We start from the raw sequence: 27,233 nt of genomic DNA on the forward strand, positions 1-27,233 counted from the left end.
TTACCCCAAAACAGTTTTAATTTATTTGAATACAAGGACATGATACCTGAAACCTCATAGTCTTATATAATGCTAGGTCAAGAGGTGATAATAAATACTTGCTGAACTGAATTCATTTATCCCATGAGTCACCATCAAATTCTTGTCAGGAGACACAAATATGATGACTGTCCTCATGTCACTGTCTCAGAAACAGCCTTATAAGAACACTCAGTGCATCACTATTACCTTCACTATATGTGACTCTTTCAACTGCTTTTTTTCCCTCAAGCATAATCAAAAGGCATGGAATTAATTTAAATTAGTATTTTTATAAGAAGAAAGTCCATTGTAAAAGCTATTAGGTTGGTGCAAAAGTAACTGCAGTTTTTGTCAAATAGTTTTGAAAAATTACAATATTCACATTTCAGGTTCCACAGAAATGAGTCACTTCCTATATGCTATAAACTACGAATTGGAAAATACTTCATAAATTTAAATGGTAACAAATTTAATTGAACAAAGTTATTACTATGAACTTTCTGGGTACAACATCAAGTCCTGACTAGAAGGTTTTCATCTGAAATACTTAAGACAGGTCATTAAAAAAAAAAAAAAGGGCAGAAAGACAAAATTTAATTAAAAAATAAAAAGTATAACTTTGTAAGAACCAATTTCCACCAATGTGTTTTCTGAGCACTGCCTTCTCTCTAGGAAAGCTTCTCAGCCCCAGGGCCCAAATGTCAAGTAACCGAAATCACAATTTCTGAGACTCTGATGCTAAAAGAATTTCTTTCTGTAAATAAATTAATGGATGGAGTATGGGAGTATCCGTTTTTCACAAAATCCATTTGAAATTATTACAAGGTTACAAATGTGGCTGTGTGAATAATTCCTTTGGTCACTTCAAGGCCTATATATATTTGGTTTACTCCAAAGTGACTTCTGAACACTAAAACATATTGTTCACTCTACTCTAGTGGTCATAAGAATCCTATAATATGTCCTGAGAATTGAAGTTTCATCACTCACCTTTCGAAAACTTGAAATCAACTAGTTAGATGAAACTTGTCACACACTTTATATCACTTGAACATTTTATTTCTTTTGCACATATATAGAAGTAATTGAATTTCGGTGGGAAGTGACTACTTGTTTAAACAAATAATTTTTCTTGCAAACCTTTCTATCTAAAAAAGTTCTGCTCTGTAAATCTACTCCTATATGCGTCTTAAACCTATACATTCTAACAGGTTCAATTCAATATCTAGCTGTGTATTTTAGACGACACTGAGCTGCATTCAAGACGCAATTTCTGTGACCAAGGTTATTCTTCATTTAACACAGTATCATGACAATAACTCAATCTTTTAATAAAACACAAATCACAAACCTGTGTTTCTGTTGGTATTTCCTTTTGTTCAGCGATTAAGAGAATCATACTCAAAGCTACAGTAAATTAAAAATTATTCTCTCGTTCTTATTATGGATATAAAGAACAAATATGATTCATTTACAAAGAACTTCTGAAGGCATCAATAAATGACAAAGCAGAAAAGCTGAAGAGTTAAGATGAGCTGCAACTGCATTTTTATCTTTACTTTAGAAACTAAAGAAAGGACATTTGGTTCCGAAAAACAACTTAAAATAGTAGTTAAAGACCATATCACAAGATTATAAAACATACCAATTCATTCATTCATTCTCATATAAATACCTAACAGCTTCCTGAACAGATATTAATTTCCCTAATGCTTCTCTGCTCTTCCCCTAATGTATTTCAGGGTTCCTGCTAAGGCATGTGCATGATGTTGAAAATGTTTTCTCTATAATTCTCTTTTCTATGTCTTCACTGACTTTCTTTTCTTCTAATTCATAGATGCAAGCATATTAAGAGGCTGCATGTATAAGCTTTGTGAGTCTGCATAGGCCCCCTAATCTTTCTCAGGCTCAAGTTTCCTCATCTGTAGAACAGTTACAGTAATACATACATTGTGGGGTTGTTACGGAATTTAAAGAATTCCTGGTACATAGTATCTGCTTAAAAAATGCTGGCTATTATTATGATACCTTAAGAGGTACCCCTTGGCTCTCTGTTTTAAGATTTTACAGACTATTCTAAAAACTAGGAGACAAAGTTCACAATCACATGATCGTCTTACATTAAATATGAGGAAACTAAAGCTTATTCAGGCAAAGTAATTTGCCTGTAGTCAAAAAGCTTCTTAGGGGCAATAGTAAAACTCAAAACTAAGTGTCCAAAGACTTCAGGTTAGTGATGACTACTTCACCACAATTATCTCTCCAGAAACCTTATCCACTCCATGGTTTTATTACAGGAAGCAAATGTCTAGCTTTGACCTACCCATTATCCTGTATGCCTACCTCTATGCTACTCCACCAACTGAATTCCCACAACTCAAATTATATTTCTCATACTCTCTCTCTAGCCACATCTCATCTAGAATTCTGGAGTTTCATTATTATAATAGCATACATATTTTCCTAGTCACCCAGGTTCAAAGAGGTAAGAAGAAGAGAACCAGCATTTACTCTGCACCTACTATGCATCAGATACTCTACCAGGTTACTTACCTGTATTATCTTACTTGTGAGAAAGAACTGTCTCCACTAGAATAATAAGGACACTAAGCTGCCAAAGTAAGTTGCCTCATCCTACCAAACAAGCGTTAAGATGTACTTCTGGAAAATGAACCCAAGTCTCTCTGACTTCAAAACCCATTCAGACATTGCCTATGAGTCAACAAACAGGTACATGTGTCTTTGTATGCAGACTTTTATAATTTTTTCTTAAAAATGGAGTATCATATACACTGCTCTGTAACTTTAAAGTGACAATAATGATTTCCATGGCATTCTCCTCATCTTGATCATTAATAACAAAGTTGGTAGATAAATTTGATATATGAAAGTATTTAAGACACTCACTTTTTCTTGATTTGTAAGATAATATCTAAACTTCCAAACAAGATCTTGTTCTTCATATGTAAGTTGTTTGGTTGGTGGATAACTCACAATAATCTAAAACAGAAAAAGAAAAAGAAATAATTTTGTCAACCATACATGTCCTATATATTTCCATTTCACTTAATATTTTTCACTTATTTAAATAATTCTATACTACAATTATTATACAAACAAGGAAAATGTAAACACAGTCAAATAGGCCTTAAATTTGCTATAATTATGTGTCCAAAATGCAGTTTAAAGGAGAAGAACAGAAGGTCATATTCCATAGGTAAATATTTAACTGGAGAGTTCATTTAATTTAACCAGAAACAAAACATAGCAAAATAACAATGTCCCCTACCAGAAAAAGGAAAAATGTGCACACAATAAATTCTTTTAAAGTCAATGCATACAACAAGGCATGTGTACACACTAAGTCCTCTCTCAGGCAATGTCTTAGGGCCAGCTTCTAAGAATACGGTCTATTGACATGAAAGAATATAGTATTTGCAGTTCTGTCTCCAGAGATAATAAATTTATGGAAAGCCCCAAATGATAACAGAACTGCTGATCTGTGAAATTATGAACATGATGCAGGATTCATCAACCTGGAGAAAATGTGCATCTAAATAATTTTTAAGTGAGGTGATAGCTATCAGCTTCAACTAAAACATCCATTTAACTATTTTTAAATTAACATTGCATAATTCTCTTACATTTAACTGATCTCTCGTGGCAGCATTGGGTTTGAGATCATGGTCAGAAGGTCCACTTCTTAAACTCCGGGCAAGCTTGTGGTGTTTGCTCTCCACTAAATTCTCCTATAAATTATTTTAAAATATTGACAATGTAAACTTCACCAAAAGGAAATTTCAACAGCTATTCATAAATAGAAAAGGTACTTAAAAGCATTTAATAATATTTAATGTTTTATTCTGATCCAACTTTAGCAGTCTTCTATGTATCTTAAAAATATGTATCCTTCTCAAGACTGGGAAACTAAGTATGCCTTAAACTCCACTAGTCCCATAATATACACATGTCATTAAAGCTTCTTAAAACATCTTCCCTTCACTCTCCACATATTCAGGGTTTCCATATCCTCTAACCAGTCAAATATCACCATCACTGTAAAATCTTCCCTGATAACACAGACTAAAGCATTTCTTCCTCCTATCAGCTACTAATGACCCTGTGATGTCACTGTATTATCACCGTAGCAGTTATTTAAGCTATCAGTCACTGAGGGCAAGGACAATAATCACAACGCTTGAATATACACATCTGGTGCTATTTTACCCATGGACAAAATTATTAGTTTTAACCATACTGTCATTGCCTAAAACAAGATATAAATTTATATTATTTATTTCTTATTGCATGTGTGAATTGTCTGTTTACATCATATTCCTGATTTTTTTATTGGCTTTATGGTCCTTTGTCCTTCATTTTTAAGAGTTCTTTATACACCAGCCTTAATATATCTGTAATGTATGTAGTTAAGTATTTTCTCCCAGTTTGTTAACTGTCCTCTGGCTTTGTTGGTCTCTTCAGCCATGTAATTTTTAAAATTTAGTTAAATTTATCAATCATTTATTTTATTGTCTCTGGATTCTGAGTCACAGTAAAAAAGTCTTTCCCTACCCTGACAGTAAAATACTAGTATGGTTTCTTTTTTTGAGACAGGACCTTGCTCTGTTGACCAAACTGGAGTACACTGGCATGATTATAGCTCACTGCAGCCTTGACCTCCTGAGTTCATGCAATCCTCCTATCTCAACCTCCCAAGTAGCTAGGACTACAGGTACGTGCCACTACCTGGCTATTTTATTTTTTGTAGAGATGGGGTCTCCTTAAGTTGCCCCAACTGGTCTAGAATTCATGGGCTCAAGCGATCCTCCTGCCTCGGCCTCTCAAAAGTGTTAAGATTACAAGCATGAGCCACCATGCTTGGCCTAGTTTCATTTCCTAACATTTACATTACAGATCCATTTGGAGTTTATTCCTATGTATGGTATGAGGTATGGATATAATTTTAGGTTTTTTTTCCAAATTAATTCCATTCCTCAGCCTTAAGACTTAGTGAAGAAATGCCACCTTTATCATATACTAGATTTCCATACATACTTGGATGTATTTCTGGGCTTTTAATTCTGTTCAACCAGTATATTGGTGTACATACATGTGTCAGTACCACATTATTGTAATTATAGTCTGTTTTATTGTCAGATACAGCTGTATATCATCTCTGTCCTACCCAAAGTTTACATTTAAAATGTGTTTCTCCGTTTAACAAATAACTATGACTACAGGCTGAAATGAATTTCTTCATACTTAGTGTGTGCTCTGAATATCAAAAATGTAAAATATAATGTGATTTTATACTGAAAATTCAGTGCCAATTTGAGATATATTAACTGGATTCTACTATACTATACATAGGAACTGTTGAGGTCTTTAGAATGTTCCTACTAGATCCTCAAATGGCCTTTTCTTTTTAACTTTTTATACTTTACTTTCCCCACTGCCCATCTCTTCCTTTGATATTAGGCCATCAGCCAGCCATTTCTGCTTTCATGACCTGTACTTATCTCAATCATCATGTTTTCATCATCCAATGTCCCAATTTTAATCCACTTTGGTCTGATGAGAAAGGTAAACTAATCTAATTAGAAATGAATAAAATTAGAACCAAAAGAGTTGGAATGATGTAAATGAACTGTAACTGCGAAAATCATGGTATCTACTGTGCTGCTAAAAGGAGTTTGTGCCTACAAGTTTGTAATTCTAAAGTCATCTAATTAAACCTCTTTTGCATTGTATGAATTCTTATCCTTATATCCCTGAGAGAAAGCTATCATCTCAAAAATTCGTTAATAAGAAGGTATCCCACCGTCATCCAAGTTATCATGTTCCAAATTGAATAGTTCTAGGGATACAGCAATCTTCTCTACTTTCCAACAAATGGGTCTCCCTAAAATTTTGATGCATTCATTCTAGTTATAGAATCCTCCTGTAACATGCAAATTCTCCTTCCGTATGATGACAATCTTTCAAATACCAGTTCTGTCAAGTCTTCACTTCAAGATTACATCCCCCCAACCCGAAGAAAGAAAAAAAAAAAGGACTATACTGCCTAGCTCTTTCAGCAAATCAAATAAAATGGATGCCCAACCCTACTCTACCCTTACCTTAGTTTTAGGATGTCGATATTCTTCATAAAATTCCATCAGAAACAGAGTCTAGATGCTAAAGTGAATTTATGAATCACTTTTAGGTAACAGAGGCAGTTACATATGACTTTATTTAAAGAAAGTACATGATGTGGCTAACTCACAATTACTCTGAAGAAAAGTATTTTCATAAAAAAATTTGCACAATAACTTACCATAGACATCTGGGGGTCAGGAACTTTCACTAATTCAAAACTTGTTAAAATTGGAGATGATTCATCACCGTCCTAGATTACAGAGCAATAATTTTTTTAATAAAGAAATTTAATCCAATAGGAAACAGTGTATGATGTACACACCAATGTATTTTAATTCTATTTGATGAACATCATTCTTACCTCTAAAGAAATCCTTATCTTCTTCTAACAATATTATAAAATACATATCCACTTTGTACCTCTCTTTGGTTGATTATGAAATTATTTTGAGAAAAACTCTAACAAAACTGTGACTAAAGTTTTAGATATATGAGGTCTGGAAATTAGATTGTTTTGAGTTGTTCCTTTTCTTTTAAACTTCGTTCATATAATAACAGTGGATTTTTAAAAACGTGCTAATTTTCAAACTCAGAACAAAAAACCACAGACTATATGTAAAATATGGCACAATGGATGTGTTGCACCACTTGCAAAAACTAAGTGGTAATTTTTCAAGGTATCACAATTGAGATCCATTCAAAGGAGCAGAATTTTAAGTGTGGGGTTAATATTACTCAAATTTATACACAGCCAGAGAATTACCAACATTGTTTCTCAAAGGTACACCTGCTCAACATAATCTAAACTTGAATAATAAAATCAATCAATCATTTTTTCAGAAATAAAGCCATCCTATTTTGTTGGTATTATCACCTTTGAAGAATGTTGGCTTTTATTTTTATCTAATGCAAGAAAGGTAATTCAACATAAAAATGTCACTGCCAAATATACTGGAAAAAGGCTAAACTAATTAAGGTCAAAATTCACTTTCTCATGATTGTATATCTAGCATCAAGCTTTTCTGTCAATTTCCAAATGCTAGTATGTTTTCAGTTTTAAATACCGGCAACAAACTCAGGAGAGACTGAAAGCAGGGAAGCACTGTGACTTTACTTCAGTTCAGTAATTGAGTCTTACAGAAAACCACAAATTCCCACAGCCGTTGTTTAACAGGCTTGTTCTCAGTCACTACACCAGAAAACACATTTATCAGCCCAACTGTGACAAGTAATCTTCACTAAGGCTATCTGTCACAAAAGACAGGTGACAAGAAAGTCTATTTCCATTAGATTCAATACACTGGCCCAGCAATCTTTACACTAAGTGGAAATATGACAGGGTGAGTAGACGGGCATTAATTTATGAGCAATTTTCAGGAAGTGGTAGAAAGGGGTCAAGAACCTTTTCAAAAATACTTGAAATTCTTCTAATTTCTATTCTGTTATTATTTCATCTGCTATCAAAGCTGTCTTTCAAAGGATCCTTCACATCTACAACGTTTCAAAGTACCTTCTCCATTAGCATGTTTCTGCAATACAAACTCTATGTGGGCAGAAAATACTGCTTTTAATGAAATGATATATAGTATAAAATATAAAATATGATTTTATTAAAATGCACTGGTGACAGAACAGTTTCACTCACATTTCCCTTTTTTGATCTATTTTTTCTAATAAATTAATAAGCAGTATTAAATAATCTATCCAAGGAGTACCATTTGTAAAATAAAAGGCAGAAACAAGTTAACACTTCCTAGTCTTTTACTAACATGGAAGGGATATAAGTTAAAGACAAAAATATGAACAGTAACTTGAAAAAAGATCATAAATAAACGGTAAAAACTCAAAACTTCATTATGAAAACCTTTCCAACAGTAATTTATAAAAGTATATATATTTTAAAAAACACTTGTGACAGCTTTAATAAACAATAAAATGTAAATTTAATTTAAAAGGACTGCTTCTAATGAACAAATACACTGCATATCAGCTTGGTCATACGCTAGAAGAAATATTAATCTATTAATCTACTACTATGCCATGTATCAAAAGTCTGTCATCATTTACGCTGATTTAACATTTGTCGACTATTAACACAATAACAGAAGACATTTTATGTGGTTTCAAACTATGTATACTTTAAAAATTTTTTTATATTTATTTTAAATAAAGATGAAGTCTCGCCATGTTGCCCAGGCGGGTCTCAAACTCCTGGGCTCTAGTAATCTTCCCGCACAGTCAACCACAGTGCTGGGATTATAGGCATGAGCCACCATACCTGGCCTGCATACAATTATTTTCTGTAGTACTTAAATATATAATTATTTCTGTAGTACTCAAATGAAGCACCTTCTACAAAAATATAAGGAAGATACTTTCAAGTAGGTACATACTAAACACAGAACTACTTTCTGTAGCATAATGGGCAGAACAAAGCACATCTATAATTGCATATTTGTTATTACCCAGCTTGATGGTAAAATTGTTGCCTTAATTTTGCATCTGCTGTACAAATAAATGAACATTTCTGAAGTATTTCATAAGTATACGTTAGTGAGGGCCACATACAGACATTACACATACCCTCAAATAACAAACAGACTCTTAACTTTCAATAAATAGCCTACCACTTAGAAATATAATTTCCCCCTTTCATTTTCTCAATAAATAATATTAGTAAATAAAGTCATTACTTAGTGTCCTACTTGCCAATTTGCAGAACAATTAATCACAAAGTTTTTAATCACTTGCATACTTACTGAATTCTGTAACCCAGAACTGCATTACATGAGTGATCGGCTTTTGTAATCTTGTTGTAGTTATATGATTTGATTTGTGTATACATAAACAGCTGCTGCTGACAGCTGTCTGATGCTACCCTGCAACCAAGTAATTCATCCCAGCAGGAACAACAGTAATACTTTTTAATGTTTCCTCTCCCCTCTAGAGACCAAAAACAGTTCCAAGGCAAATACCTTTTCATAATAAACAATACCATATTCCTTATCATCACACTTGACACATCGAAACTCAACCATCAGGTACATGAAATTAGAACTTCGTTTTTCACTCTGAAAAAGAAAAAAAATGATTTTCATGAAAAATGATTATTTTCAACATTCTCTTAAAGGATCAGTATGCATCATTTTTCCCAATTCAGTAACACACGTATCTATCAAATACAAGTCAAAACATAACACATTTTTATTTTATTATATACATGTAGTGTGTTTTACACAGCACTATTATTTCATTACAGACAGCACTACTGTTTATTCAGTGGTGTCTACCATGCACTTATAACTGCTTTCTCAAATTGAACATTTTTGGTGTCTTCAGTACTTTGGGTTTATAATCTTGAAGGTATTTTGCACACATGTTCATGACAACTATTCTATTTCAAAAATAAAAAGAATGGTTTGTCCTTCTAACAACTGTAAGCTAAGTTCACCCTTAACCTATATGACTAAACTATAGAAATCAATATGTGTAACAAAAATAAAAAATAAAAAAAGTGTGCAACCTAAGAAAAGAGGCCATTTGAGTTTACCAAGTAGAGCCTTTACAAGTTTCTCACAATTTATAAATGGTCTTAAAATGATTTGTCACTTGTAAATTTTTATCCACACTTTAAATATACTGTGGAATAATTACTTCTTGTTCCAACATAAAAAAAATTATTTATATAATTGTGTCCCCTTTAAAATAAAAAAGCAAACATGGTCACATGTCACTTAACAACAGGTACACATTCTGAGAAATGCATCATTAGCCAGTTTAGTCATGTGAACATCATGAAGCGTAAACACACAAATCTAGATGGTATAGCCTACTGCACGCCTAGGTTATATGGTATAGCCTATTACCCCTAGGCTACAAACTTGTTACTTCAGGTTAATTCAAGTTACTGTACTGAATACTGTGGGCACCTGTAACACAACAGTTAAGCACCTGTATATCTAAACATACCTAAAAGAGAAAAGGTACAGTAAAAATAAAGTACTATAATCTTATGGAACCACCACTGTACATGTGATCTGTGGTTGAACGAAATGATGTGATGAGGCAAATAACTGTATTAGGGTGATGATGAAGTGAAAATACAACGAAGTCTAAAGGGGTAATTAGCCTTGACCCAAAACACCTGTATAAATGGTTTGAGCTCTAATATGTAAAATCACCAGGCATGGTAGCTCACACCCGTAATCCTAGCACTTTGGGAGGCAGAGGTGGAAGGACTGCTTGAAGCCAGGAGTTTGAGACTATCCTGGGCAAGAGAGCCAGACTCTACAAAAAACTCTGAGACTATCCTGGGCAATAGAGCCAGTTTGAGACTATCCTGGGCAATAGAACTAGACTCTACAAAAAACTTTAAAAATATTAGCCAGGCCTGTAGTCCTAGCAACTTGGGAAGCTGAGGCAGGAGGACTGCCTGAGACCAGAAGTTTGAGGCTGCACTGGGCATACCAGGGTAATCCAGTCTGGGTGACAGAGCAAGACCTTGTCTCAAAAGAGAAAAAAAAGAAATGATAATAAATAATAAAGGTCTGAAGAGGTTACTTACATTATTCAGCTTTATGAAACATATTATAGTCTATTTTGGTAATGGTAATAGGGTGGTAATGGTAATTTCTTTTAAAGAAATTAAAATGTGAAAATATGAAAAAGGCTGGGCAAAGCACACTCTAACATTACATTTTCCATACCCAGTGATATCTAAGTTTAAGAAGAGAAAAACGTAAGTTAGTATTATGAGTAAACTTTTTGAAATCTGACTATTATAAAATTTAAAAAGTAAGCCTTTCTTCCAGTTTAAGTATATAAGAATGTATTATGAAGAAATTTAGAAAAGGGACCAAATACGAGAATTGAATGTAAATGTTGTTCAACATCACTACCTTTATTTTAAAATAAAAGAATGCTAAAATCTAACTTTTACAATGGTTCACTGTAAAATTAAAAACTTCTCTCTTTCTACCTGCTGAAAATTATTTGGAGAATATAAATTAAGTAAGTTGTGGCTGATGGTCATTATAAATTAGACAAATCACAAATTGATGTCCTTGTCTCCTAATCTGATTAAAAATATGATTATTATTTATGTTCTCTAGGTGTGGAACATTAGGCCTAACATCTGGTATTTTAGAGCAAATATACAAAAAAGGAAACTATTCTTGTTACAACTTCTGGCAGGACTCTCATTGAAGCCATCTTTATTTAAACATATACACTGGCTCATATACAAGGTCAAGAAAAAAAAAATCACTTAAATCATGCAACCTTACAGAGGGTGCAGTCCTATATGCACCCTCTATAGACAAGCGATAAATTAATTGACGAGAGAACTTGCTGAAATGATTTATGGTAACTGAAGTGAAAAGCTGGCACTGTGCTGATGGAAGATTTATCCAACACTGACTTGAACATGAGCTGATATGACAGAGAACCCACCACTGAGGCATTAAGCCTGCACAGGTTTCACTCATATGATATTTAGAACATCTTACGATATCCACTACCTACTTCATGGTTTGACATTATGTTAAAATATAGGGAAGGCTGATACCTCAAATTTTCCAGTTATTAGTATAGAATTCCCAGCTACAGGGGTTAACCCTAATAATCCTACATTTGTAAGATACCTAATAATAAACAATTCTTATCAAAAAATTGTTAATTTAAAAATTTACAGAAAATATTTTAAAATAAAAGAGGGATATAACCCACCTCATTTATCATTTCTATTTCTCTAAATGTCAATCTATCCAGCCAATCTACTTTCACCATGTGTCCTTGTCGATGAGCTTTGGTGAGCTGCAGAATAAATACAATGATGAGAATTTTAAAAGAGATCTAGTAGAAAGAAGGACCAAGAATGTCAGAATGGCAATGTCTGTTTCACATATGATACTTACCTATACACAAGAGAAACCATATGCAACTAGCAGGATAAGAAAGTTGGCAAGAGACAAATCATGATTTTTTTAAAGAAAAACAAATACATTTTTTTAAAAAGGTCCACAATTTGCCATATTTTGACATGATAAAGAATAATGAAGTTGTTCCTGAAATTATCTCCATGTTCTATATTTCTCATATTTTGACTATTACAAAAAGATGGAATTATATAAATAGTTTCATGAATGGGAAATAAACCAGTTTTTTCTTCCCAGCTTTCAATGTATCTAACCAACATGAATAAATGACAGTTACAGGTAATAAGGCATTTTTCTGGGTTTATACATTAATATTCTAAGGTTTAAGCTTACACATACGCATGTATGCTTTAATTTTAGGGAACGGTGATAAAAGACTTCAGTTTTCTAGAATAGCAGTTGGTAGAGTCCTGTGAGGTCTTATGTACCAATCTAACCTTAGTTTTATAAATTAAATAATAATTCTTCGACTCCTTCAAATCCATAGAGAATTCCAGGTAACTTCCAAGGTCCTCAAATTAGAACCAGGTTTTGAATTAGAATGTGTAATACTAAAAATCAACACCCCTCTCATTCCTTCTAAACAAATTGACAGTATAAAGCAAAACTGGACATGAAAGTTTTACATAGTAGCTTATCTATATCAGTTTCTTCCACTTCATTGTCCATATCATGACAGCATTCCTACAAGAACAGCAAACACTGCCATCAATTTTCTCTCTCTTGTAGACCTAAAAATCTTCACTATCAATCTTTTTTCTCTTCCTCAACTCATCACAACTATGTGGTCACACTATTTCAGAAATAAAAATACTAATGTCACACAAAAAGCCTGAAGTTCATTTTAATTAAAAAAAAAGTAATATCAATTTAGCTTTCTTCCAATAATTCCCTCTCATGTGAGGTAATTTCTATATGAAAATGTATGAAAAGTTATTAATAAGTTTAGCATGATTACAAAAAGCAGCAACTAAATATTGTGTTGGCTCTGGTGAAATAATAGACAAATATGCTAGCAACATGGAAAGAGACCTAGAAATAGTCACAAGGAAACCAAAAGATCAGGCAATGTGACCTACAGAAAAAGAGTGATAGAGTAGAAGCCGGAAGACCAGAGTTCCAACCTTAATACTCCATTTTCAAACTATGTCCTTTCTGAACCCACATAAATAAAATCAAAGTATTAACGTCTATTCTTACTCCCAAAACTCAAATAAAATAACAGATGCAAAATATAACAGGTGGTATTATTTCATGCAGTCATTGGAAGCTTCTATTCTCACTCACTTCGCAATATGCTGCAAATTGGTTTTCCAAATAAATGAAAATATAAAAGGTCATTTTACATCCTTTGCTTGTACGAATGAAATAACAATTAGTAATAAGAGTTTGAATATTTCCTAGAGGAATGGAGTAAAAAATAACATTTACTTACATGCCAAATTATAGGCACTTTTTATAGCCACACTATTTCATAGACAATTTTGACCCCCGTTTGCAGATGACTATCAACTACTACTATGAAGCGGCCAAGCTAGGGTTTAAATCCTGGTCTATATGATTCTAAAGCCTATACTCCTACCACCAGTCTCTGCTATCCTCTCTACTGATGTACAATGAATTTTAAGTGAAACTCATTTCTGTTATTTCTTGAATATTAGTTTTGTATTTATGATGCAATAGTTGATCCACTACTAATTTCCTATGAGCAAAGAATTGGCAATGGTAAATTAAGTTTAGATGAGGGAGAATGTGGTGGGAACATTTTCCTCCTTTACTAAAACTATTCAGACAAATTAGAAATGTTCTAAAGCCATTTTCACTAGCTCGCGAATTTATGTTTTCTGCTAATATATATTATCTCCCACATAGCATATGATTAGCTTTCTAATTTGAATACCAAATATGACCGATTGCACAAGAGCCACTAAAGAATGTATGGACAGCATGCCAGTACTCAAATTGGTACAGTCACTATGAAAATAAGTTTAAATTATACTAGAGAAATTCACATTTGTGCACCATGATTTGCAGTACAGAAAAATTAGACACAAAAGAATGAAAATGTCCATCAATAGTAGGAACTGTTAAGTAAACTACACACACACTATGAAATACCATAATCAGAAAGAATGGGAAAAATCTGTATGCCTTAATAGGAAAGATATTGTTGACTGCAAAACTGATTGTGAAATTAAAGGTACCATTTATGCTATGGAAGTTGTTTGCATGTCTATCTCCTGTACCTGACTTTGAGATTGATGGCAAAAATTCTGTGTATCTGAGTTAATTTTATGATTTTCACAGATTCGAACAGTTATCACTCAAAATGTCTCCTAGCTGCCTGTCCTATTTACCTATTACTCCATAACAAACCACTCTAAAACTTAGTGGCTTAAAACAACATTCATTTTATTGTTTCTCTTTACTTTTTTGGCAAAATCATCTTCTTGAGAGACATTTAAGTAATTTTTTCTTGTAGTCTCACTCATTGGTAGTCACAATATTGTATTCATTGGATGGTTGGAGCTGGAACATCCAAGCTGGCTTGACTCACATTTCTAACACCTTGGTGATAAAGGGTCGGCTTAGCTGGGATACCAGGGTGGTAGGGCCTCTCGTTCCCCACGTATTCTCAGTGCTGTTCCCTCTTCAAGTGGTTTTTCAACTTGGTCACTCCAACAGAATAGCTGGACTTCTTACATGATGGCTTAATGTTCCCAACATGTGAAGAAACCAAAGCTGTCACACTGTCTTGCCTAGAACAGATGCAGCGTCACTTCTGCTGCATTTCATCAGTTAAAATGAGTCACAGGGTAATACAGATATAATGTGGAAGAGTGTGACTATCAGAAGCATATTTCATTGACTATCAGAAGGCACATTCATTTCATATTTCATTTCATTGGGTTAGTCTCCTAAGAGACTAGCTATCACAGTGCTTACTTATCAGAGAGTCTAAGCACATAGTACAATTAATTGTTCCACTGCAATGGAGCAGGTGTGTACAGTTTAGAGATGGCAAAGTCAGCTCTTGGCTGGACTTTAGGCAGCAGAAAAAGTCTAGAACTAGCTATCACAATTGCTAAATGATCCATCGCTGCCTTCCTCTTCAGAATAATCTCCTTCAACTCTCCAATACATTCACCAAACTCCAGCTAACACAGTCTCTTCTGTTTCTTCAAACCATAAAGCCGTTTACCTTTACTGCTTAATGCAGGTGAAATAGTTATTAATAATTACATTAATTTTTATTAATTTTATAAAACTATAAAGCACTATGTAAGCTGTAACAGCTATTCTAATTACTCCATAACCTATGTCACTTCATCTCTTATGGGTGCTGATAACAATGTAGATATACTCGAGAGGTTTTCATCAGTCCAAAGCAACTTCTAGTTATCCCCAATCCAGGAACTTCTATAGATACTAAAGACCAAAAATGAACAATAAACACAGGTGGCATAACAATTTATATTTCATTTTGGATCTGAAATGTCAGTGATTTGGATCTTTCCAAAGAGAAAACCTGCATTCTGTTAAGCAGCAGGGTAAAAGTAGGGCAATCTGTTTCAATTACCCGTGAAGAAATAATCCTCACTAGGATGCCCATTCTAGGATGGGGACAAGTCAAGAAATAGGAAAAGAAAAAAAAAAAATTCATTCTCTCTTTTTAAAGGAACACAAGTTTCTTACAGAATTCACAGGAAGTCACAAAGAGTTTGGAAGAAAAGTCCACTGTCTCACACACACACACACACACACACACACAAATGGCATAATTTAGCCCTAACTTCTCCAAGAATGAAAGAGCAAGGAGTTTTAAAAGGTATTTAAATAAAAGAATCCACGAGATCCAAATAACAACACGCCTGGGAAACTTCTTGGAGTACTAATTCTGTATTGTCAGATTTAATAGAAGAACAAAAAGATGTGCTTGAGGAAGATGTCTCAGATTAGTACGTGTCTAATAAAAGTATAAAGGACAGAGCCAAAAGTAGGCCAACTTGCTGCACTGTGTAAGAATAAGACCAGCAGGGAAACAAATTTCGGAGCAGACAGTGATCCTTGGAAATAGACAGACTTCCATGATCATTAGAACTCACAGTTCATTGCTCCATATTCTTCTCTGCTTTACTAGACAAAAAAGGTTCCTGAGTGCAAGAGCTATGAATGGTCACTAGAAGCTAGCATTTATTCATTCAATGCCAATTTATACTTATTGAAAGACTTTCTATGTGAAAGGATGATAAACATAATGAAAAACAAATGTAAGTATACTCTGATATTCTACCCAAAGAGCTTTGGGGCTTCAGGGGAAGAGGTGGCAGCTGGAGAGAGAGAAAAAAAAGAAAGATTCCTGCCCTTGGTCACTCTTCCCTAATCCTTATATACTCTCAATACAAATATATGTAACTTTCTGGCTATTAAGTAACGAACTTCCATCATGTCCTCTGTCCTTGAGATGAGTATAGAATGTTGAACAAAAGAAGCAAGTTCTCTGCCCTAACAGAACATCAAGGTGGAAATAAGTGAGTTATTCAATATAGTAAGCACTTAAAAGTGTAACTATAAATTGGAACAGTGATATGAAAGTAGTACCTTATGACTGATAACTTGGAAATACAAGATATGAGCAAATCAAGTAAGTTGTCTAAAACCAACTTAAAAATATAATCCTCACTTTTCAAATCAACAGAAAATGAACCAAGAATTTCAAACATTTTTAATATCCAACCATAGAAGACTGCTGAAATCAATTATGACTTATCCACACTATGCAAAACCCTCCAGCCTTTACAAATTATGTGGTAGAAGTATCTTAAATAACCTGGAACAATTTTGAGACACCATTAAATGTAAAAGCAAGGTTCAATTAAACACACAGATATGGTATGATTCTAATTTTAAAATAAATGTACACATATTCATCTATAACACACATATATTTATTAATTTACTGAAAGCATATAAACTAAAGTGTCAGTGATTATCTTTGAGTGGTAGGTAGATTGGGGTGACTTTCATAGTCTTCCTTGTGCTGTAACAATATTCTACCACTGTAGAAGATGTATATTATCTTTGTAGTAAGAAAAAATCAGTCGTTTAAAAGCTAAAGTAATTTAAGAAACAATTAATTGTGGAGAAAGCTCTGTTGGGAAAACCACTAAAGATTAGCCTTTATAAAGATAATGCTAAATAAAGCAATTTTACTTCATAATAAAAGCTCAAAGAATAAAGCCCTATCTCATTAACTTAACCACCTGAAATAAAATAAATATGATTGCTCTCTCACTTTCTTCAAAGGGCCTTTCACCTAGATACAACTACAAAACCATACAAATTAGAAGATGTTACTATTTTTCAATAGGTGTTTAATAATGTCTGGTACTACTATATACAAGAGACTGTTTTTCCAGTAACCCTTTATATGATTACACAGGGTTGCATTTTGTCAATTACCTCCCATCTCCTTCCTCTAAACTCCCTCAAGTTAAAGGTCATAGCTTATCTCATTTGACTCTAATGCCTCTCTTGAGTCTAAAATAGAACTGAGCTAAATTAATGAATACTTGAACAGAGTAGCATTATTTGTCTGCTAATATAGTCGCATGGTGCACTAGAATTCTATTACTAAAAAAGTGTAATTCTTTAAAAAAAAAACAAGACAATAAGCATCTCAAATCAAATATAAACTATGCAGTACCTTTTTTTTTTTTTTTTTTTTTTTTGAGACAGGGTCTCACTCTGTTGCCCAGACTGGAGTACAGTGGCGTGATCTCGGCTCACCGCAACCTACGCCTCCCAGGCTCAAGAGATTTTCCTATTTTCCTACCTCAGCCTCCTGAGTAGCTGGGATTACAGGCGTGCACCACCATGCCTGGCTAAGTTTTTTTTGTATGTCTAGTAGAGAAGGGGTTTCAACATGTTGGGCAGGCTAGTCTCAAACTCCTGACCTCAAATGATCCACCCTTCTCGGCCTCCAAAAGTGCTGGGATTACAGGTGTGAGCCACCAGGCCCAGCCAAGCTATGCAGTAATTTATAACTTCAGACCAAATGCAGTTGTATAACATAACTTATTTGAACTACTGAGATTAGAAAAAGAATCGTGTACGTGTGCGTGTTAGCGAGTTTGCATATGTTTATGTATTTAATTCTTGGCAAGCAAAGAAGTTTCTTCTAGTTTCTTCTATCTTCCTGATTAATGAAGTCTTGGTCACAAATCTTCAACTTTACTTTCAAACTGTACATGTAAATCTTATTATTCAGGAAGAGTAGTATTTGCTTCATAAAAGTTTCATTTAGTTAAACTTCTTGAAGATAAATCTAGCCTTAAAAGTGTCTTACTATTTTTCTGGCAGAAACTATAACTGTAAAGACAGAAAATAGATTTACAGAACATAAATCAATACTGTTTTAGGGCTCAATTTTACACTGGCAAAAACTAATTTAGTCTACTTGCTATCATTGGTTTCCAGACAAATCCAAAAGTTTTGACAGTCTTAGCAGTAAGCAAACCAAAGTGATTAATAAAAAAGATGCTACCCGTGTAGCATTAAAAATAAATTTACGAGATATTCCCAAAACCTTGTTATAACACAATTCAATGGCGACACAGAATCAAAGCAATAAGCTATGTTTATAAAAGCTATACCAGATATTTATACAAAAACCTGTATCTAAGAGGTATACTTGGTGATATCAATGACATCACTGAATAAATTTGATAGCCTTGAATAATTTCAGCATTTATCATAATTCTGTTGTTTATTCTTGTCATTTATAAAACATATGAGGAAGAAAAAAACGTAAGACACTTCTGCCCAACCCAAATGTTATATCTAGGATCCTATATTTTCATTTGTAAAGTAACAAATGTATTCTCCAACTCTTTAGGACACCATTTTTCTTCCTCTAAAACACATACATTTAAAAGACGGAAGTTTTATTTTGTTCCTAGTGATAAAAGTACATTATTTCAGATATAATAAATAAATAAGGGTATTCTTACTGTTTTTGAGAAAATGAAATTATTTTTATTATAGTCATTATTACAAATGGTCAAGTCTCAATTGTTTTTTGTTTGTTTTTTTATTTATAGAGACAAGGTTTCATCATGTTGCCCAGGCTGGCTTCAAACTCCTGAGCACAAGTTATCCTCCCCCATCAGCCTCCCAAAGTGAATTGTTTATATTGTGGATAAAAAGTAAATATAATATACATACATATTAACAGAACACTGTATATATTTTGTATATTCATTTACCTACATGGGGTAATGGTTACATCATTAGGGATGATAGATTCACCCTCCTAAATTACTATACCTAATCTAATATTGCACTGCATGTACTGTTGACATCATAACTAAGGGCAGTTGATTAGAAAACAGAAAACTGAAGATTATCAAGCTACTTTAGCTATAACCTAAATCATTAAGTGATTCAGCTATGGAGAAAGGACACTTTCTTTATGTGATATACCTAACCAAGTGAAGACTTAACCAAGTATAGATATTTCTTACAAAGAATACCAACTTCCCAAGAAAAGTACTAACATATACAATCAATTGAAAGCAATTTTAGGAACTTAAGTGTTAAATTCTGAAAACAATAAATTATGTAACAATAATAAGGGGAAAAGATCACTAATAGGTCCTTCTAAACAATTTATTCTGTTAAATTAATTTGATCCAGAATGTCAGTTTATTCATGAACATTACTTCACATAATTTATTCAAGGCGGAAGTGTATTCAGAATCCAGGAGAAGTACAGGTAATCAACTTGCTATAATTTATAAACAAAATAGTCTCTGAGGTTAATTTTCCTTTTCAGAATAGCTAAAAATAATAATAATAATAATAATAATAATGGCATGATTCCTATAATCAGCAGAGATAATGGAGATCTGACCATATTTTAACAATGAAAAATACCCAGAAATACAGAAATAGCTAGTTATTCAATAAGCTGTAACTTACAGTGAGAGCTGTAACTCAGGAATCTTGATGCCCGTCTTCATCCCCAGTTATAATGTATCCCATTATTATTTAAATCTTTCATCAGTTTTGATAGTTCTACTAATCTTAAAAGTGTAAAATAAAACATAATGCCTTCATTTTTCAAAACACCTCCTCCCTGGATAGTTTCATGTTTGTCATTTCTCTAAAATCCAACTACAAAATATCATTACATGGGTACAGATTTAGAAATCATCAAGTTGCTAACCCATTATAGAATCTGTAATAAGAACTGATGTCCAGTATATAATAAAAATTACTTCTTAAATCATATCTCTAAACTCAAAACCTTTACTGATCTTAGTCTTTCAGAGGTAACATGCAAGTATATTCACATCTCTGGCAGGAAACATGCAGCTCTAAAAAGCCCATTTCAGAATGAGAGTTTAGGGATTTTATTGGGAGTTGGTCACAACGGCAATCTCTGCCTTACAACTATCAAAATTTTAGACTTCCAGAAAGAAAGCAAGTGCTCATCGTAAATCACATGTGGAAATAGTCTAGACATAATGAAACATCTGTTATCAGTTAGGAACTGTTTCAGAAAATCAGTTCTCAGACATCAGCCGAGGGCCAACCTTGCAAGGAGGCCCTTCTAAGGACAGCAGCCTTAGGCCTGCCGTGTGAATTTTTTTTTTTTTTTTTAAGAGACGGGGTCTCTTATGTTACTCAGCCTGGTCTCAAACTCCTGGACTCAAGCAATCTTCCTGCCTCAGCCTTCCATGTAGCTGAGTGGCTGAAACTATAGGTGCACACCAACATGCCTAGCTATTAACTCTTCCACATGTCAAATTAAAAGGGAAAAAAGGTAAGATCAAAAGAATCTCAACTTTTTCTTTTTGGGGGGTAAGTTGCAATATTCATTCATCATGTAAACTTTCAAAAAATAACAGGAGACTTTTTTTTTAATATGGGGTCTCACTCCCTGGCCCAGGATCACTGCAGTTTCATACTCCTGGGTTCAAGCGATCCTCCAACCTCAGCCTCCAGAGTACGGAGGACTATAGGCATGTGCCACCTTTCCCAGCCTATTTTTTTTATTGTCATTTTTTGTAGAGATGGGGTCGTGCCATGTTGCACAAGTTGGTCTCAAACCCCTGGGCTCAAGCGATCCTCCAGCCTCAGCCTCTCAAAGTACTGGGATTACAGGCAAGAGCCTCTGCACCTGGCCACAGAAGACTATTTTTTTAACCTGAAAGAAGAAATTTACCAAGAAGAGCCAACATCTTACCAAAGAATTAAATGTAAGAAGCACTCTCATTAAACTCAGGAACAAAACAAGGATGACTCTACTACTGTTTCTATTAAACACTGTTCCAGAATCAACAGTTTCTATTAAACATTGTACCCACTAAAAACAGCAAAAAGTTGAAGTTCAGAGAATAAACAAACTGATTTACTCATACATTGGAAAAATATATAGCAGTTTAAATGGAAGCACATGAGTCATACAGATTAACAAGGATAAATATAGAAAAAATTAACTTTTTTCTTAAAAAAGTAAATTACAAACTAAACAAAAGAGGGAACTTCTTATGTGATTCTCAAATCTTTTTTTTTTTTTCAAATGTGAAACAAGGCAAAATGTTAACATATATTCAATCCTGATAGTGAATACACGGACATCTATTACATGCTTCTGTGTATTTTTCTATTTGAATTGTTCTATGATAAAAGTATAATGTTAAAACCCCGACAGTTAACTTCCCAGGACTAGGAAAACTGAATAAATCAATGAGTGCCTTTATGCTACCCCTTCTCAACAATCTTGGTTTTCAATTACTACTTAGCTAAATTATTTGGTTAACTCTTCTAGGCTGAAGGGCACTTTGATGAAGATTATGATTCAACTAAATAAACTAAACCAATTCGGTGTCTAACACAGACCTACTTCTTCAATGTGCTTTTAATGCATTCAAAAGAAAGAAAAAATATTAAAAAATACTGTTATCTTTAGGGATTTTTCCTTTAGAATTTCAATCCAAGACCTTCTTAAGTCCATACCAAACTGTCCCCTTGAGAATGGGACCAAGGGAACCAAGGAACCCCTTGGTCCTTTTGGGTTATCTTCCTTTTTAGGTTCTCAAATCAAGGGAACATCTTGCCTTTCTCAAACTTTCTGAGAACTGACATATCCCTAACTTGGTCCATTATTGTACTCCTTGATTATAATTGCAATCCCAAAGTATAATGTAACATCTTTAGTTCTTTCCAAAATTCCCGTTACTCCCTTTTCATTAATCACTTCTTTCATAGTGGTGTAAATTTGCCTAGAGGTCCAGCATGGTGGCTCATGCCTATAATCCCAGCAGTTTGGGAGGCTGAGGCAGGAGGACTGCTTGAGCCTAGGAGTTTGAGACCAGCCTGGGCAACCTAGTGAGACACCATCTCTATATAAAAGAAACTATTCGAACATGGTGGTGCATACCTGTAGTCCCAGCTCCTCCAGAAGATGTGGGAGGATCACTTGAGTCCAGGAGACTGAGGCTACAGTGAGCTGTGAATGCACCACTGCACTCCGGCCTGGGCAAAAGGCCGAGACTCTGTCTCCAAACAAACAAACAAACAAAAACAAAAACAAACAAAAAATTGGCCTAGAGAAGCAGTGTCCTTTTTTTCTCAAACTTCTGAAAAATAATCCTGTGATCAAGTCAATAATCTGACAAAAGCCTGAGCTGAATGAATGAGACTTCATTACCATCATTACTAACTTTCTAGCTGCATCATTTTTTGTGATCACACAAAGAAAATAGCCATTTCCAGCCCAGGCATGGTGGCCCACACCTGTAATTCCAATGCTTTGGGAGGCCAAGGCGGGTGGATCACTTGAGGTCAGGAATTCGAGACCTGTCTGGCCAACATGGTGAAACCCTGTCTCTCTTAAAATTACAAAAATTAGACAGGCGTGGCGGCATATACCTGTAATCCCAGCTACTCAGGAGGCTGTGGCAGATCTACTGTTTTTTTTCATTGCTTTTAAAGTATGTATTGGTAACAACTAGAGCCATATATCATTCATAACTCCAATTCTTTCATAGCACAAATATGTAATGGGTGCTTACCATAGGCAGGTCACTGTTTACTGACTTAATGGGCATCATCTTTTATGCCATACTTGAGGACCTGCACTGTAGACACTGCTTCATATTCTAGTTACCTTTTCTCCTGTTTTCAATTTTAATCTTCTAAATAAGAACAATATACTCTTCATGCAAACACATTCTTCTCAATCCTTAAATCTTAAGCATATGTCACTGATACTTATTTTGGAAAGAGATTTCCATAAAGAATTTAAAGACGTGGTTTTAGGTGCTGGTTCTGCAAGTTACCAAATATGTAACCACAAATAAACAGCTTAACTTCTCTATGCTTTCATCTTTTCATGAATTTAAAAACAATGTAGTGTATAAGTCCTAATCCTACACTTATCAGAATCAAATAAAAGCAAGTAAAAAAGTAATAACAACAGCTAACATTTATTAGTGCTCGGTATTTGCTGAGCAGTATGCTAAATCCTTTAAATATTTTATCATTTACACTTAGTCTTCACAATAATCTCCAAAAACAGATACAACTACTATTCCTACTTTACAGAAGAGGATTTCATGACTTGGTAAAGGTTAAATAGCTAGTTCAAGATCACAGCTGGGATTTGAAGAAAAAATGGTCTCTAAAGCCACGATCTTAATCCCTTCTCTATTTTAGTTTACAATCTATGCTAAGAGGTTTTGTTGATATTAAAGCACTTTACATATGCAAAGTGATTATAAATGTAGTTACTATTATTAGTCACAATAACACTAACAACAACGACATCAGGAACTTAGTAACACAGTTTTTTTTTTTTTTTTTGGTCTTCAACATTTAGAAGTGTGCCTTTGACAACAGTGAAGATAAAAGACTTGTACGCGTACAAAAAACTAAAGGCGTACAAAAAACTCAGGGCTCCTCTAACCAGTGCTTTAGGACAAGTACCCATCTGATGCAATGGATTAATGCAAAATACTTTCTTTCAAGGGTAAATATTATAGTAGGTCAAACTACTTTAATCCCACTTTAGAAAATTAATTATGTGACCAGAAAATTCCTTGCTATCTTAATCTTGATTTTCATGGATTATTTTGTGATTGTGATAATTTGTCAATGTTTATTCAAAAGATGCAGTACAACCAGCATATTCAAGTAAATGTAAATTAAAAGGATACTATAAAGAAAGTCCTTTCGGCCGGGGGATGTGGCTCATGCCTGTAATCCCAGCACTTTGGGAGGCCAAGGCAGGCGGATCACGAGGTCAGGAGATAGAGACCATTCTGGCTAACACGGTGAAGCGCTGTCTCTACTAAAAATACAAAAAAATCTAGATCCTTGAGGAATCACCACACTGTCTTCCACAATGGTTGAACTAGTTTACAGTCCCATCAACAGTGCAAAAGCGTTCCTATTTCTCCACATCCTCTCCAGCACCTGTTGTTTCCTGACTTTTTAATGATCACCATTCTAACTGGTGTGAGATGGTATCTCATTGTGGTTTTGATTTGCATTTCTCTGATCGTCAGTGATGATGAGCATTTTTTCATGTGTCTGTTGGCTGCATAAATGTCTTCTTTTGAGAACTGTCTGTTCATATCCTTCGCCCACTTTTTGATGGGGTTGTTTGAGTTTTTCTTGTAAACTTATTTAAGTTCTTTGTAGATTCTGGATATTAGCCCTTTGTCAGATGGGTAGATTGTAAAAATTTTCTCCTATTTTGTAGGTTGCCTGTTCACTCTGACGGTAGTTTCTTTTGATATGCAGAAGCTCTTTAGTTTAATTAGATCCCATTTGTCAATTTTTGCTTTTGTTGCCATTGCTTTTGGTGTTTTAGACATGAAGTCCTTGCCCATGCCTATGTCCTCAATGGTATTGCTTAGGTTTTCTTCTAGAGTTTTTATGGTTTTAGGTCTAACATTTAAGTCTTTAATCCATCTTGAATTAATTTTTGTATAAGGTGTAAGGAAGGGATCCAGTTTCAGCTTTCTACATATGGCTAGCCAATTTTCCCAGCACCATTTATTAAATAGGGAATCCTTTCCCCATTTCTCATTTTTGTCAGGTTTGTCAAAGATCAGAGGGTGGGAGATGTGTGCCATCCCATTACTGGGTATATACCCAAAGCATTATAAATCATGCTGCTATAAAGACACATGCACACGTATGTTTATTGTGGCACTATCCACAATAGCAAAGACTTGGAACCAACCTAAATGCCCATCAATGATAGACTGGATTAAGAAAATGTGGCACATATACACCACGGAATACTATGCAGCCATAAAAAAGGATGAGTTCATGTCCTTTGTAGGGACATGGATGAAGCTGAAAACCATCATTCTCAGCAAACTACTGCAAGGACAGAAAACCAAACACCGCATGTTCTCACTCACAGGTGGGAACTGAGCAATGAGAACACTTGGACATCAGAAGGGGAACATCACACACCAGGGCCTGTTGTGGGGTGGGAGGAGGAGGGAGGGATAGCATTAGGAGATATACCTAACGTAAATGATGAGTTAATGGGTGCAGCATACCAACATGGCACATGTATACATATGCAACAAACCTGCACGTTGCGCACATGTACCCTAGAACTTAAAGTATAATAATAAAAATAAATACATAAATAAAATAAAATACAAAAAAATTAGCCGGACATGGTGGTGGGCGCCTGTAGTTCCAGCTACTTGGGAGGCTGAGGCAGGAGAATGGAGTGAACTTGGGAGGCGGAGGTTGCAGTGAGCCAAGATCGCGCCACTGCACTCCAGCCTGGGTGACAGAGCAAGACTCCATCTCAAAAAAAAAAAAAAAAAAAAGTCTTTTTTAGATTTCCCAAAACTGAGAAAAATATCTCAGAAACCTTTCCAGCTCCTTCACGGTTAACTAAGAAATCAACAATATCATGAAGACTACTTAAATTTCCAAAGTACCTTGAAATGTGGTGTCCTAGATAGCAGGCACAAGTAATATGGTTACCAGAAAGACGTACTTACCCACTACAAATTTGTAAATTGGCACTCTAGATCAGTGCTGTCAGTAGAACTTTTGTCAATAATGGAAACGTTCTACATGTGCACTGTCCCACAGATGTCTTCTAGCCACAAGGGCCATCTGAGCATTTGAAATGTGGTTAAAGTACAGAACAACTGAATTTTTAATGTTATTTAATTTTAATTAACCCAAATCTAAATTGCTACATGAGACTTGTGGCTGTCATATTAGACACTGCAACTCCAGATTATAAATGACTCTTAGAAGTGGTTGGCATGAACCTATTCTCAAGCAACAATTTCTAAATGAACTTAAAAAATCCAGCTCCTATTTAAACCTGAGGTCTGGACCCTGGACCCACAGTGACTCCACACAGGCACTCTGTGGTTCAGCCTGAAACACCACCACATCTTACCACATCTTCCCTGCAACAGTGTTCACCTCTATATTCTACTCAACAACATTCCCATACCTATCTGTGCCACACAGACCCAAAGCATTTTTCATCTAATCGTTCCTTTCTCTTTGCCTCCCCTTAATCAAATTGACAGAAACTGAAGCACATTCCAAAGGCATCAAGCAGAGCTGCTAAAATGAAAAGCAGACAGTGGAGAAGCATGTTTTTGCACTAACCTTTCATGTCTAAAGACATGGATTCAAATATAAATCAAACACTAAAGCTTGGTAGTCACATCCAAAATCCCAGGTGGATATGCATTCTAGTCATAAAACTCTGACAATATGACAGGCTAAAAAACAGAGCAGATGGGAACAATGGGTAAATTTGTTCAAGTAAGGCCCACAACCACTAAAAGCCTGGGTCATGGACAATGAAAGTTTAATAAATGCTCCAGAAGTCTGGTTTTTTATTATTTTCACAAATGAATTCAAATGGAAAGACACCGTATTACTAAAAATTAATTAGGGAAACTCAGAAATGGGAAAAAGAAGAAAATGGGGCAGGGGGTGGGAGGGTGATAGTTTATTTAAATATATTCATTTCTTTCTGTTCCCTACTAGAAGTCTAAAAAATTCAACTTACAAAAAATAAGAATTAAATTAAGGAAAGTGGTTTTGCTTCCTTTTTTCATA

The 27,233-nt window shown here is 34.5% G+C and overlaps 1 protein-coding gene across 8 annotated transcripts in view; it reads right to left on the minus strand.

Annotated features, from left to right (window-relative positions):
* The window catches only part of PIK3C3 (phosphatidylinositol 3-kinase catalytic subunit type 3), a 578,331-nt gene that overhangs the window by 531,565 nt on the left and 19,533 nt on the right, over positions 1-27,233 (minus strand). For all 8 annotated transcript variants that reach the window (XR_007721190.1, XR_007721193.1, XR_007721195.1 and 5 more), the window contains exons 5-9: positions 11,887-11,973; positions 9,135-9,230; positions 6,338-6,409; positions 3,666-3,770; positions 2,929-3,021 (exon numbers count right to left, since the gene is read on the minus strand). Coding sequence is in view for 1 of the 8 variants with exons in the window: in XM_050767591.1 (XP_050623548.1) it covers positions 2,929-3,021; positions 3,666-3,770; positions 6,338-6,409; positions 9,135-9,230; positions 11,887-11,973 (453 nt within the window). In the remaining 7 variants the exon portion in view is untranslated. The remainder of the gene's footprint in view (positions 1-2,928; positions 3,022-3,665; positions 3,771-6,337; positions 6,410-9,134; positions 9,231-11,886; positions 11,974-27,233) is intronic.

The sequence above is a fragment of the Macaca thibetana genome, chromosome 18 (assembly GCF_024542745.1).
Source record: "Macaca thibetana thibetana isolate TM-01 chromosome 18, ASM2454274v1, whole genome shotgun sequence".
Lineage (NCBI taxonomy): Eukaryota > Metazoa > Chordata > Mammalia > Primates > Cercopithecidae > Macaca > Macaca thibetana.